Here is a 15,690-nt window from a genome sequence, read left to right as displayed (position 1 = left end):
GTGTCATCTCCAAACTCCACATCAAGGAGCTCCTCAAACTAACACATGAGAAACCTGATGGCTCTAATACCAGTGGATCTATCTACTAAGAATGAACTCATAGCCTTCACCACAAACAAATAGAGAAACAGCTAGTGGGCATCCTGTCTCATTGATCTATGGATATTGAATATCTCTCCTCTAGCAACAAGGACCTGGCTATGTGCAGAAGAACAATGGGTTCCAACTCCTCTGACCAACTTCTTTGGAAAGCCCATCCTCAACACAATGTCCTCCAAAAGCTACCAATCCATGCAATCATACACCTCCAAATCATGAAGAACACAATAATGTCCCAATTCCTCTAGCAAGCAAGTGCAATGGACTCCCACAAGGTGAAGCTGCTATCCAAGATTGTTGTCAGACAAAAGAGGTCTAACTGGGATGAATGTCTTGCACCACGAGCACCAATCCAAGATCTATCACCTCTGATCTTGTAGGCAATTTTAAGTAAAGTGATGGGCCTCCACTGTGTAATCTCAAGGTAGTTCCACAGTGTGTGTCTAAAAGGCTTTGTGATGCTCCATGCTAGATGATATTTGTTATGGCTGGGGGGCCTAGTCCATATAATCCTATGTTAGAATGTTTACTAATTCATGCCATGTAAGAGAAGAGACACACAAGACTTTGTGAAACTGAAGAGGCTTCCCACCTCCACTCTCATGGGTCCAATCTAGCTCATCTAGGGCACAACCCTCACATATCGACATACACCACTCACACACATCTGTTGAAGCAATGTATGGGTCTAGCTTCCATATCTTCCTTTTCAATCTCATGACATGGATCCTCCTCCAAGGGAGAATTGGGAAAACCTGGACCCTGCTGCCCTTTGTCCAAGGCTAGTCGATTGGCCACCTACCACTTACACTCATGTCTATTGGGACGTCATACCTACCACCTACACTCATACGATTTGTGGTGAGAACCAAGCTGCTGAGCCTCTACATGAACTCCCACACTTAATAGCGACACACTCTTGATCCACTGCTAAGCCAAGACAACCAGGCCATTATACACTAGGAAGTCTCAATCAACCGTGTCATTGCCTTTCTCAAAGTCCAAGATAAGCATTGCTATCCCCTGCTCATGCTGCTGCGCATTGTCGCACACAGTCAACCATGTCCATGAGAAGATGACACTACTATGCACCATCATGTATGACATCTTCAAAGCTTTTAACAAATATATATTTAGAAATGTTTTAGAATTATGAAAGAGAAAAGCAAGGAATCTGTAGCAAGAAGTGGCATATGAATGATTAGGTATCACCAATACAAATTCCAATACTGAGAAAATCATTGGTAACAACACATGGAGTCGATACCTACTTGGTCGACTAAACATAGGTAGGACCATAGACCTTGAGCTTCTAATTATCGAGGTGTTGAGATTCTCCAACACAGAGTAAAGGAATGGTCATCTACTATGGTGTCCGCATCAAGGGGGACAACTTGGAAATGAGGTAAATCAATTCTTCAGATAGCCCTTCTGGCATGTCTGTCAATGCCATGATCTCCTGAAAGTTGTGAAAAAGAATGCACTGAGAAGATCCAAATAACTCAAGATGAAAGCCATGTCCAATCAAGCCTCGTGTCCTCTTTACATGTAGCTGCATAGTTTGGCTTTTCACATTATATGATTGGTTACTAATCAGTTTCTTCCATGAGCTTTTCCTTTATTCGCTGCCATTTTGACCATTTCCATTCAGCAATTATGATAATCAACATTTTCAACAATTTATTCGGTACACACATTGTGTGTGATCTAGTTAAGTCGAAATGGTACTAGAATCTGAAATCCTTCAATAACTAAGGGAAAAGGAAAACACAAAAACAGGAAAATTGATTATGCAACACGTAGGCCTGCTTTAATAAGGGCACTGTGTGCTACTCAAAAGCAGAAGTTGCTCAATGTAGATGCAAGTTTCAATCATAAAGAAACCTCCGTAATTATTTTATTTTGATTTAACCTTTCTCTGACATGATGAAAATATGAGAAGCTTTTTAACCTGGTCACGTGATGGAGAGAAAGGAGACTTGTAGCTAAGGCAAGCTGCAATTGTTAGTACAGGACTCAAGCACCCAAGGATTGATCCATACAGCATCATCTGCTTCAAGAAAAGTTAATTCAGGGTTTTACTAAAGTTAAGCAGTGCTGAGATTTTGAACAAACCAACCAACAAACAAATATATTTTCAGTCATGAAGGGCAAAACCAACAAATAAATATATTTTCTGTCATGAAGGGTACTACTCACAACCTTGCCTATCCGCACATCCACTGGCAGTCTTGCAAGATGATATCCAAGAGCAGTCAACTCTTCCTCTTTGTCCAGTGCACCAACCTAAACACGCTAACAAAACATTGATACCTCACTTTGGATACAGACGTTACATATTGTATCCTGCCTTAACATACTGAGGACTAGCTATAGCTTTAATCAATGCACATGCATTAATTTCAATGCACTTGATGAAATTTCCAAGTTACCAATGTCATATGCAGCTTATTTCCCGTTTCTAAATAAAACCAACCACCACTACTTCTATGTATTTCACCATCACAGGCATATTTGGAAGAAGAAGAACCTCATGGAGAGTAGCTATAGCAGAGTTTATGGCCTCTGTTTTCGGACAATCCATAGCCTGAAACAATGTAACAGTTATTAGATCAATCATCCAAGATCTCCAACATTGCCATATCCTCAAACCAAGTTGGTATTCATTAACAAATAAAAGAAGGGCAGAATGCAACTGTATGGTAATGAACATGACTGGCAAACATGACGCAACGGTCACCCATGTTTGACTTCCAGCTAGCTATAGGCTGACTGGCCCTCCTTGCACCTCAACCTCCCTCTCTCCTTCCCTTAGCCTTCTGCCCAAGGTGACCCTCTCCCTTTTCCCATGGAATACCTACCTCTTCACTGTCCATCTGGTGCAGTGATTTCCACCTCTTCCTCAAACAGCCCTTCGGTTCCCTCTGCCATGTAGCACCCTCCTATTTCTTCTCTAAGAGTGCATAACGGAAGCAGAACCAATAAGCACAAGGCACAAAAAACAACACAATGAACAGTGAACAGAAGAGAGAACAATGAACCCACAGAACTGATAAATGGGCAATGGAATCCATAAATGAAAGCATGAGAATGAGTACAATATTTCCAAGGTAACCAGCACTCTTATTGGCAGCCAGAGTACCTCTAGTCTCCCTCTGCCCAAGGATGCATGGCAATACTAGATGATACGATGACGAATAAAACCTAAATACAAGCAAAAATGGAGATGACATCGAGAGAATCCAGTTAACTGGCCAGGGTGAATGAGGCCGCATAATAGCCAGGATATTGCTTCCACTAACTCCTCTATTCTCCACTAACCATCTTGCATATCACTAACCTTTCGTTATGACTTTCCTCTGCAAGTGTCTTCAGGTTTCTTTAACATGCTCTACCTTGATCTTTTGAGGCTTTCTGAGCTTGGAGAATGCTTAATCCTTGGTTCATAGCTGCAAGTTCTCCATCTTTTGCTTCGACCATCTTTTGAGCTTTGGAGATTCATTCTGCATCTCTGGTGCTTCTAGAATCTTCTTTTGGAGATGGCGGCCTTCAATATGCTTCGTTGAATTCTCTTGAGCCCATGAAACACACATAAATACAGTGCCTATTCATGAGGGGCGACAGTACCGACTTTTTGGTCACAACAGCCTTCAGTAGGGCCAATTGGCATCGCAGTCAAAATTGGACAATGATGACGAATCAAGTCACCCTTGCCCTCTGCCTCCTCCTTTCGCAAGTCCAATAACTTCTTGCATCCTTCCCAAGATGCCCCTTCTTGCTGCAAAAGTGGCACTTCCACTTCTACTTGTCGCCCCTCTCTAGCCATGTGCAATGTCATATAGCTGCTTCCAGCTCCAGAAGGTAATCTCCCTTATAACCAGAAAGCAGATTCATGTTCACCTTGAAACAGTACTTTTTGTGAATAGATAGGGATCCCATTAGTGAGAGAAACAAGGATAGAGTATGCAGAATGTAAAGAGCGATACAAGGGCCAATTGATTGGTCAACAAGGCTGATGCAAAAGCAGCTTGAAAGACCAGCAAGAGTTCACCAGTTCTTAAGTCACAATTTAAACACACAAACCTACGCAAGCAAGAGAAACAAGGATACAAAATGAAGAATGTAAAGAGGGATACAAGGGGCAATTGATTGATCTTAAGTCACAATTTAAACACACACATACCTACACAAAGTACAACAGAAAACTAGCATTAACAACATACAAAGTTCAATATGGAGATGCTCAATCAAACATAGAAGACCCTATCTTAAGCACAAAACATAGACGTTAAGAGTATAGTAAGTGTAAAATTTACATTCACAATAGTTGGATCAACAACCATCAATGCGCTAGACTGAAGCTGAGAGATATGAAAAGTAGCAGCTGAGGGCCAATCAATGTTGAAGAAGGCTCAAATATGATATCATGGATGCACTAGCAGCAAAAAACGCAATTCTCAAAATGATGTCCAGCAGTTAAAGGACCTCCATATGAAGATAATTAAGCATGGTAGCCGAGTGACACATGGCAAGGTCACAGGTGAAGAGTTGAAGCAAGCTGAACCCAAAATGCAGCTGATTTGATGATGTGAAGCACTTGATGATAGTAGAGGGAACCTCTAGGTAAGCTAACAGCAGCCAACATGATGTCGGCAGCAAGGGTGGCACCTCCAGGATATAGGTGGCAGCACCAAGGAGCAGAGCAGCACCTTACAACAGTGGTAGCAGAAAAAACTGAAGTAATGATGATAATGGAGTGACGATGGCAGCAAGGCAGTTAATGTGAAAGAGCGACACAAAGGAATGAAGAATGTTGTGCACATGAATCCTTGTCAAAGTCTTGTGTCTTATTCACAATGCAAAAATGCACTTTTGGGGCTGTTTAATGAGACAGAAAATTTCCAAAAAGCATGATACTTGAGAAGGCAAGTTTTATTGACCTAGCATAAACATTACATGCCAAATAAGCCACTTAGACAGCCCCAAAAATGTTTAATTAACTAAATCCCTAAAATGGTGTGCGGTTCAAGAGAGAATTAAAATGGTGCATGGTACGAGGTTCCAAAACTTTCGATAAATAGGCCGGCTCCCCTCCATTCAGCCTCAATCTCGTTTTTGCTGGTTTCATGACCTCTAACTTTGATGGCCAAACTCCGTTTGCAGAGGACATCTCAGCCAAAACTGCCCATTGCTGCCTACATCCATCGTCTGTTTCCAGCCCCGTCTTCGCCATAATCACCTCCAAGTGCTGTTGCCAGCTATCCCACACCTCCAGAAGGCTGCCTTTGCTGTTGGCGACTCCACACTCTGCGTTTACAGCTGCAAACTCCTTGGCGACTGCTCCTACACCTGCGTTTGGTCCTTGCAGCTGCCGGCCAGCACTCTACACACTCCACACTACTACATTTGGTCCATACTGCTACCAAACGTGCTGACTACACCCTTAAGGTATTTGCGTTTGTAATTCTCTCTCTCATCTACTACCTGTCTGCATCAAATCCAGCCTCCTTCGCTGCCTTTGCTAGTGTTTGACTCCCAAAGGTTGCCTTTGCTGAGTTTCAAGATCTACCAAGAGTACGACACACGCTCATGCTCAACACTTCTGCCTCAATCCATGAGGCACAAGAGTTTCGGGTACAGTTTTCATTCCTACACAGTTTGTTTGCCACACGAGCATTGTATATTCAATACTTAGTCATTCATTCAAATTCTCTGTGTTCATTGTCTCTGAGTTACCCAAACCCTAACTTTGTTCTTCTAAATTTATGCTTTCTCGTACACTTTAGTTTATGTTTCTACATTAGGGTATTTCTTCACATGGTATTAGAGCAAGGTTCTCTTGCATAAACCTCAGTCGTTGACCTAGAAGACCTTCTCAAGAAGCAAAACAACAAGAGGGCAAGATGACTTCAAACACAAATTCACCACATCATCATGATACTCCTGAGCCTAGAACATCGAGACGCACGACGAAGTGGGCTTCACAACTTGCTCCTTCATCTGACATGGCCAGAGAGACTTCGGACTACCATGGAGCCCACAGACCATACAAGATTTCACGAGCCAAATATGACCTCATCCTCACGTATCAAGCTCAACAGCAAATTGAAGGTAAATTTGAGTTTCCCCCTTAGATTCAGTACAATGGTCTAATGATTTTGCATAAAGGATGGAACTTCCACAAAGGACTAACTACCCTTACATGGAAACTAGCATGGAGTATGAGTCATTTTCTTCTCCACCGTCATTCACTCTCATGTCAGGTATCCATGCTACTTCTCAATCTTTTCATTCTACTCCCTCTTTTCTGCAAGATATTGTTGGGTTTCACTCACGCCTACGCTCGCAGAGGAGTCTCAATGATCAATAAGACATTGGGGCACTTTTTACTCTCCGTAAGAGAGGTTTTTTCCCCCAAATTTGTTCTCTTTATTTTATGTGCCTATGTTACACATTTACGGGCACTTGTCATCTTGCATACACTTTCGGATGTGAACACCCTCTTACAACCCTAAGGTTTAAGGGTTGTACTTTGTACTTTCATCTTACACTTTCAATCTATTGCATTGGGTGTCATGCTTCACTCTCCACACTATCTACTGCACTCTCAGCTGAGCTTGGATCCTCTCCACCTTCTCACATTTGGTATCAGATCAATCAGCTCCCTTCTATGTCAGTTGGTACTTTGCAAACAGTGCTGCCCCGTCAGGCAGAGCAACCGCCTCAACTTAGAGCTATGCCAGCTTGAGCACTTGCCCACCGACCCGTCTGAGCTCCTACTGCCTGCTCACGCCCTATACTGGCACCCCCTCTATAGTCCGCCCCTAGCGCCTCCTGGCACTACCTACCTGTGCCGCCTGGCACCTCGTCTATGCCGCCCCTATCCTGTCTGCACCACCCTTTTCCTAGTTCCAACAGAGCCTGTCTAGCATGTACCTTGCGTCTGGCCTATACCCTGCCCCCTAAGGAGCTAGCCTGCGACATCCTCACCTACACCCTGAGCCTGCAGAGCCGCTTGCAGCACCGCCTCTCCCCCAGTGCCTAGCCCGCTTGCCTACAATTCAAGCCTCCCCAACAGTCTAGATCAGGGTAAAAGAAAAAAAATTATCAATTTTTTATTTCAGATCTCATTCACAGGAAAATTGTTGTGCTTGGGCAGCATTTCTCTGCTTTTGCAAGTGTTTGGGACACATTTCACGCAGAGATTTTGTGAAATTTTGGGGCTTTTGTTGTCAGTTCAGAGATTGGCAAATGTATAGCACTTTCATGTCTGAAATAGACTGTTTTTGAGAATTTAGGGGGCAAGAAATTTTGGGGCTTTTGCTTCTACAGTGTTGTTGAGCATTAAATGCACCTTGTACTACGTGCATTACAAATAGTTTTGACAAAGTGAACTTCAATTTGCGAATTGCAGCAACCTATTTGCTGTAATTTCTAGAAATTTTTAGATTTACAAGTTGGTCGAGCTTGGACATTGCTCTTTTTGCTCTTTTGGACATTAATTATCATGGCAAATCAGGGAAGTGATGTATTTACCTATGTATCCAAGGAGGACAGGTTGGATGGAAACAACTATTCACTCTAGTCCTTCATGATGAAGAATGTGCTGATTGTGAAGAATCTTTGGGACTATGTAAGCGGAGAAGAAGTTAGGCCCGGAGTTGTGGCTTCTGCCACTCCTCCTTCCGGAGGACATGGACAACAAGCTCCTCAGCCTGTTCAGCGTGCTCCATTTCAAACACTTCCCCAAAGATCAAGAGCTCAAAAGGCATGGGATACACGGGATACACATGCTTTGTCGTTGATTGCATTGGCAGTTCAGCGGTCTATCATTCCTCACATTCGGTCTGCACCTTCTTTATGAGAAGTGTGTCTGGTTTTGGAGCAGATATTTGCTGATAAGAACGAGACCCATATCTCTTTCTTAAAGAAAGAGCTTGAGACACTGAAGATGGATGAAGGTGATTCTATGCAGGATCACCTAAACAAAATTCACAACTTGCCTAAGCAGCTTATGAATATCGATGAGTATTACTCAGATGCACAGCTGATATCTACTGCATTGAACTCATTGCCGCCCTCGTTCTTGGCCTTTCATATGGCCTTGAACCTCACCATGAAGATTGCCTCACAACCAATTACTTTTCTTCAGCTAGTTAGTTTGCTCTTAGAGGAGGAGCAAACAAGAAGAAACAGTGGTGTGTGGGATATTATAGCCTCTGAGTAGGCTTTTATGGCACGACAAAAGAGCAAGGATAGCCAAGCAAAGAATGCTCTGCAAAGCTCTAGGATTTCAAGTACTTCACAGGGTAATAAGAAACAAGGAGGCACGCAAGCCAAGAAGGGCAAATGTCATTATTGCAAGAAGCCAAACCACCACATCACTGATTGTAGAAAGCGCATAGCCAAGGAGAGGAAGAAGAAGTCAAGAATGTCTATTTCTAATGCTCCTTCCACTACTATTGAGTCAACTTTCTTTGTTGCACACAAGGACTATTGTTTTTATACATGTAGTTATGACTCTTCTTAGACTGATAGAGCATTTAGCTCTACTAAGGATGCAAGCGCCTGGTTTTTTGATAGTCGTGCTTCACTCTCCACACTGTCTACTCCACTCCTCTATGTTGAATTCTTTTTTGCAGCAAAAGGGTATTGTTCATCAGTTCACTACTGCTTATACTCCACAACAAACTGGGGTTACAGAGAGGAAGAATCAGTCACTCATGGAGATGTCCAGATGTATGTTGAAAGCAAAGAGCTTGCCGAGCAGTGTTTGCATGGAAACCATCATGTGTGCTTGCCATGTTTTGAACAAATGCCCCACCAAAGCATTAAAGAATGTCAGGCCTTTTTAGTCTTGGAACAACCGAAAATCTTTTGTTGGGCACTTTCGTACTTGGGTGTCTTGCATATGCACACATTCCCAAGGTACTTAGAAAAAAGTTGGAGAACAAGGCTATCAAATGCATTTTTGTGGGGTACAGCAGTGAAAGCAAAGGATACAGACTATATAATCCTATCTCTTAAAATGTATTTGTCAATAGGGATGTACTTTTCAATGAAAATTCAGAATTATCCCTTGTTGGTTTTGACACATATCGAGCTGCAAGTGATGTATTTGAAGGGCTACTGCCCATTTCATTTGGTGATTCAACGGGAGTTTCAACATGTGAACTTAATGTTCAGCCAGCTGCTCCATTGGGAAATGCAGAAAATCAGCCAATGGCTTATCTGAATATTCAGCAAGGTGCTGAATCTGAAATTCAGCAAGAGCTTGTGCACAGCCAGGAGGCAAGACTAATGCCTAGATGGTATTTACAGACTATGAAAGATAGTCATTTGCATGCTCCCATGGCTGGTCGTACTAGAAGGCAAGCTCGTATGCATGATACTGCGCATGCCATGGAGTTTATTATGGCAGCAAGTACAGTTGATGATGAGGAGCCTGAATGCTTTGAGGATGCACAACATAGTGTGCATTGGATAGCAACAATGCAAGCTGAGTTTGATTCCATCATTAAGAATCAAACATGGGATTTAGTGGGTTTGCCTATTGGAAAGAAAGCCATTGGAACAAAATGGGTCTACAAACTCAAAAGGAATGTAGATGGATCCATTGACAAATATAAATCCAGGCTTGTAGCCAAGAGCTATGCACAGAAGAAAAGCATTGACCATGAGGAGACATTTGCTCCTACCTCCCGCATGGCTACCATCAGATCTATGGTTGCTTTGGCTGCCCACTATGGATGGATTGTGCATCAGTTAGATATTAAGACTGCATTCTTACATGGGGAACTTCATGAAGAAGTATATGTACAGCAGCCCATTGGTTTGGCAATTGAGGGATCGAAACACTTGGTTTGCAAGTGAAAAAGGCTTTATATGGCTTGAAACAAGCTCCTAGAGCTTGGTACGCAAAGATTGATACCCTTTTACTCAACCAAGGGTTTATAAACAGCTTATCAGAGTCTACCCTTTAGGTATGTAAAGGGGGGGATCCATGCTGATCATTTGTCTATATGTTGATGACCTTTTGGTTATAGGGACCCATGCTAATCAAATTTCAGCATTTAAACAAAATTTGCAGCAAACTTTTGAGATGTCTGACTTCGAGTCTTTGGATTATTACTTGGGCATTCAGTTCATACATGATGCTGGAGGTATCGATTTATCACAGTCAAGATACATTGGTAAACTCCTTGAGAGGTCTGGCTTACAGGATTGCAAGCCAATCTATACACCAATGGAACCCGAACTGAAGTTGTCATTGCATGATGACAATGATTTGTTTGATATACACACATATGCTCCAGCAATTGGATGCCTTACCTACCTATGCGACACTAGGCCGGACATAAACTTTATAGCTTCAGCCCTGAGCAAAATAACGTTACTTTAAGGGTACCAGATCTCTTGGATTGCTTTATGCCAAGGGGAGACCATTGCACTTACATGCTTACAGTGATTCTAATTGGACTGGTGATTATGATTCACGTCACTCTACTAGTGGCAATTATTTCTTTCTAGGCTCATAAAGCATATCTTGGCTTAGCAAGAAACAATCCATTGTTGCCACATCGTCATGTGAAGCTGAATATAAGGCAACTTTCACTACCACAATTGAATGTGTATAGCTTAGACGCTTGCTACATGATCTGGATGTATCCGTCACACGGAGCCTACTCCTTTGGTCACTGACACTCAAGAGTGCCATTGCAGTGGCACGAAACCCAGTGTTTCATTCACCCACGAAACACATTGAGATACATTATCACTTTGTTAGAGAGAGGCTACATGCAAGAGATATCAGCCTTGTCTATTGTCCTACCAGCAGTAATGTGGCAGACATCTTCACCAAAGCTCTTCTTCGTGACAAATTTAAAGCATTTCGCAATGCTTTAAATTTGATCTCCTTTGGTGGAGGATGACCCTTGTATTTTGATCACTCTTCACTCCTTGTGGGTTTCGCTCACGCCTATGCTCACAGAGGAGTGTCACTCATCAATAAGACACTAGGGCACTTTTTACTCTTGGTATGAGAGGTTTTTTCCCCCAAATTTATTCTCTTTATTTTATGTGCCTATGTTACACATTTACGGGCATTATCATGTTGCACATACTTTCGAGTATAAACACCCTCTTACAGCCCTAAGGTTTAAGGGTTGTACTTTGTACTTTCATCTTACACTTTCAGTCTATTGCATTGGGTGTCAAGCGTCACTCTCCACACTGTCTACTACACTCTCAATTGAGCTTCGATCCTCTCCATCTTCTCACAGATATCGGAGATGCCCATGATGAAGGAACTCTTGATACCAAATATTGGTTTATTAGCCCTGAAATGGATAGGTATTTCGAGTTGCACTCAAGAAAAGATTAAAAAATTTTGCAAGACTCTACGGTAAGTGCTCCTTTGTAATCCTTTCCTTCAGCTTTTACATCTCATGGTCAATATAATTTTGGTGACTCGTCTATTTCTTCATTTGCATTTAATGGACAAAAGGAACCTAACACTTTTCCCACAACTCAAATGACCAATCCATTATATCTCTCCCAGATGTTCCATTGCACAACCCTTTCAGCCTCCATCAAGTGCATGGACATGTCTTCTCACATCACACTAGGGGGATCCTTCACCCATACGCACAACTCATAGGACCTCATCTTTCCCTCAGTCAGGTGGTGTCCCCATGGTGGAGGTTTATCTTTCCCTCCCCATACTTTCAGGTTTTTCGCAATTTGGGAATACCACCTAGTCACCACCAAGTGTGGATCTATTGGTACCACAGTTTACCTCCATGGCCACCTACCTACTGTATAGGGCTTACATGTGCCAGTGCCTCCACCTCCATTGACACTTTATGGAAACATTCATGTTCCAGTGTCTCATATCAATTGGCACCCATTGGACCCTATCAACCTAGTTTTCCCTATCCATCTCCCCCTCCCACTTAGCCCCCTTCACCACCTCCTTCCTAAGCCACTTATTCGACATCTCGTGGTTTTTTATCCTCATCAAGCAAACAAGCCAAACATGCCTTTAATGATAAGACCCAATTTAACCGGTCGACCTTTACTACTTGGTCAAACATAGATATACAAGTTCTAGACTCCCAAAACCTACGAGATCGTGTGCAACAATTCAAACCCCAACCTGATCTTGCACTTGTTCCATACAAGGTTGTCCACTCATGGAAGGCTAGAAATGCCTCCCCTATTCTCGAGTTGATGTAAGGTCTCTTACTTAAATTTCATTCACAATTTCAACATCGTGACTTAGCATCTGAGTGTTAGGTATACTTGACTAACCGCTATGTGGCTCGCGATAGGACTTATCGCATCAATTTGATTCATGAGCTCCAAATTTTAAAATCACTAACCAAGATGACTTGAGAGTCAAGTTGGCTGAGTATCGGCACCTTCTCGCCAAGTTCTCTACCATTGGCGCTCCTAAGTTCTTGGATGATCATGGCACATTGTTTCTAGACAAGCTATTGACAAACTACTTCCATTTTGTGCAGCAAGTGATCTCACACCCTCCCATGCCGATATTCTATGAATTTCAATGTCAACTATTGCACTTACGCTCCATTGTTCCATCAATTTCATAGTTTGACCTCTACAGAGGTGACTCTCGTTGCTTCTTTTCACAAGGGGTAACAACGAAAGGGTAAACAAAATCAAAATTCCAATCAAAACCAAAACCACAATAGTGAGACCCAAGGAAACTCCTGATTGTCTCTCAATCCCAAGTGAAAGAATGTATCGAAGAAAAATTGGTATTCTCAACATTATTAGAGGCTAGCCATTTCGATGAGCACCAATCAAATGCAAGAGGCACAGCACCAAAAGCTAAGACTCAAACTCCCGCCCCTCACTCGCATAAACTCCAACAGGGATGGTAGGGTGGTGGCAACCCTCAAAAAGGGCAGTGTGGAGGCAAAACAACACTACCACCGGTCAGCCATCATAGTAGTCAACATTCTCAATGCCAAAGGGCTTGTCCGACTAGTCTGTAGATGCCCACATTGTCTCCATAGAGACATTTCAGGATGCAAGCCTCGTCCATATCTGGGAGTTTCCCCTTAACGAGGTGACTGCAAAGGCCCACTCATCACAACTAAGTACTTCAACTACTCCTTGGATTGTGGACAATGGGGCTACTCATCACATGACCCCTACCACAGACATTTTCATTTCTTTAGCCCTTTAGGCTCATAGCCGTTTCAATTTTTCTGCTGACAGGGCGACCCAAATCGCACTATGTTGCACAATGTATGCTATGGCTCTCAGCTTGGGGTGAACTTGTTATTCTCTTGATAGCTTTGCAAGTTGGATAAAGCAATCTTCTTCATCCGCCTTTGCAAGACGTAGCAGGCCATTGGGCGGCCAATGTGCACCCTTTGTTCGATGACTTGGCCTCTGTGGGATGACCACTTAGACTCCCTTGGTAAGATAACCATCGCATCTATAGTCTTGATAGGCCACTCAACAGCCACCATGTACCCTTTGTCCAAAGATGTGGCTACTTTGGGATGGGACGCCTTGCGTTAAAAACAAATAAAAATAAAAATGTTTAAAATCTAGGTTGGGCTTTCTTTCTTGCTCACTTTTTGGGCCTCAGAGGGGATGTTGAGCTAACATGAGTATTACATACTAAATTGGCCACTTAAACAACACCAACAAAGCTTAATTAATTAAACCTCTAAAAAGATGCGCAGTTCGAGAGAGTTCTAGAACGGTGCGTGATACGAGGTCCCAAAACTTTCTATAAATGGGATAGCTATTCTCCATTTAGTCTCGATCTCGCTTTTGAAAGTTTTAGATCCTGTAGCTTTGCCACACTGCTGCATTTAATCCATACTACTACCGCCCAAGCTGTCTACACCATTTAGGTATTTGCATTTGCAGTTTTCTCTATCATCTACTAGCTATTTGCATCAGATCCAGCCTCCTTGGCTATGTTTTCCGATATTTGTTTCTCTAATAATGCCTTTGTTACATCTCGAGATTCGTAAGGAGTATGGCACACTCTGTACCTCTACCTCTGACCCCGAGACACGAGAGCTCGAGGTATAGTTTTCATTCCTACACGGTTTGTTTCCTGCATGAGCATTGTATGTTCAATATTTAGTCATTCATTCAAATTCTCTATGTTCATTGTCTCTAAGTTAACCTAACCCTAACTGTCTTCTTCTAAGTTTATACTTTAGTTTATGTTTTTGTGTTAGGGTATTTCTTCACAAATTTTAGTAGCTCAACACCCCCTCTTAAGCCCAAAAAGAAAGACCAAGGAGAGTCGAGGAATAATGAAACCCAAACCCGAAAAATACCATCCCAAAGAGACAAAGGCGTTGGCCATGAATGCTCTCCTCAATGAGTAAAAAGAGAATCATGCTATATGATACATGGGTTTTCGCCTTGGAGGGACACTTACTTTCGTAAGTTCTTATCCCATCCAAGGCCCCAATATATACATAGAATGAAAATGCAAAGGGGTATTGCATAAGAGGCATGCTCTTGCAACAAGGTGCCACCAAGATAGTCCCCTCATTAGAGGAATTGTTCACTTGTCCATGCACTCTTTTACAATGATGATAGTCATGTAATGAAATGCAATGCAAAGGGAGATATAATAAGGAAGGTTTCAAATGTTAAAAACAAGACCATGTTGAAGCCTACATGTACCATGTCGAAAAAGAAAACCCCCTCTCAAACCATGGATGTTGATACTAAATGAGGAGCAAGTGGTGTCGTCTCATGGTGCCAAGAAACCAATAGAGAAGTCATGTTGATACTAAAGGTATCGTGTCAAAGAAGTAGTCATCATAGTAGCATCAACTAATGCTTGATCTACGGAGGGGAAGCCTCCATGCTAGTTAAAGGAACAAGAGATCAACTAGAGACAATATAGAGTCACCATAGAATGGCAAACAAACCATGTCTCTAGCCCAATCAAGATTGGTGTATACCCACTATGTTAGTTCCTAACTCGAATATGAAACCCAACATGTAAGTATAAAAAGAGATCAAAAGTTGCATATTAGTGCTTAAAAGTGAGATGGTTCGATACTAAGCTAAGAAAGAAAGCTAAGCTAAAGTAAGAGCAAAACGCAATGGAAGACAAAAATAAGTGAGTGAGTGAGTAAATGCATTGAAAAGAAAGGAAAAAAAGGTCCTAAGAGCACTTTAGTCTGTAAGACATAAGTAGTCTAAGGGCCGAACTTGAAGAGCTCAAGTTGCTAATAGTAGTGGTGATTACGGACTAGTCTAAGGATGGATTGATGGACCCTAAGGACCTAAAAGATACTGGCCTAAGCGTGGGAACGACATTATGCACGTCCTTCAGCAGATCTCTCCTGAGGAAAGCCTTAACAAGCAAAAGAAGCTGCACAAATGGTGGGTGCATCAAGCGCCCCTAAAATCAGTTAGCCATAGTTTCAGGTGTCCTAAAAGGTGCTACGGACGGTGCTCTCCATAAACTACATGTCCAGTGATTTACCACTATGGTGGGTGGGAACCAGAAAGAACAATGTGGAGACTACGAGCAACGGAAGCACAAAGTGTAGATGTTAGAACAAGATGCCC

General features: G+C 42.4%; 1 protein-coding gene across 3 annotated transcripts in view; it reads right to left on the bottom strand.

The window, feature by feature from the left end:
• Positions 1-15,690, bottom strand: part of LOC148036671 (RNA helicase family protein) — a 248,838-nt gene that overhangs the window by 88,075 nt on the left and 145,073 nt on the right. For 2 of the 3 annotated variants that reach the window (XM_087678715.1, XM_087678718.1), the window contains 3 exons: positions 2,630-2,686; positions 2,302-2,385; positions 2,051-2,149 (listed from right to left, as the gene is read on the bottom strand). In XM_087678715.1, coding sequence (XP_087534841.1) covers positions 2,051-2,149; positions 2,302-2,385; positions 2,630-2,686 — 240 coding nt within the window. Of the gene's footprint in view, positions 1-1,370; positions 1,559-2,050; positions 2,150-2,301; positions 2,386-2,629; positions 2,687-15,690 lie in introns of all 3 variants that reach the window. The other variant, XM_087678717.1, reaches the window with a different exon arrangement.

The sequence above is a fragment of the Lygodium microphyllum genome, chromosome 5, assembly GCF_053477565.2.
Source record: "Lygodium microphyllum isolate KBCC chromosome 5, Lygodium_microphyllum_v1.1.10, whole genome shotgun sequence".
Lineage (NCBI taxonomy): Eukaryota > Viridiplantae > Streptophyta > Polypodiopsida > Schizaeales > Lygodiaceae > Lygodium > Lygodium microphyllum.
The sequence above is the reverse complement of the archived record's forward strand: the minus strand, read 5'-3'. Positions and strand labels throughout refer to the sequence as shown.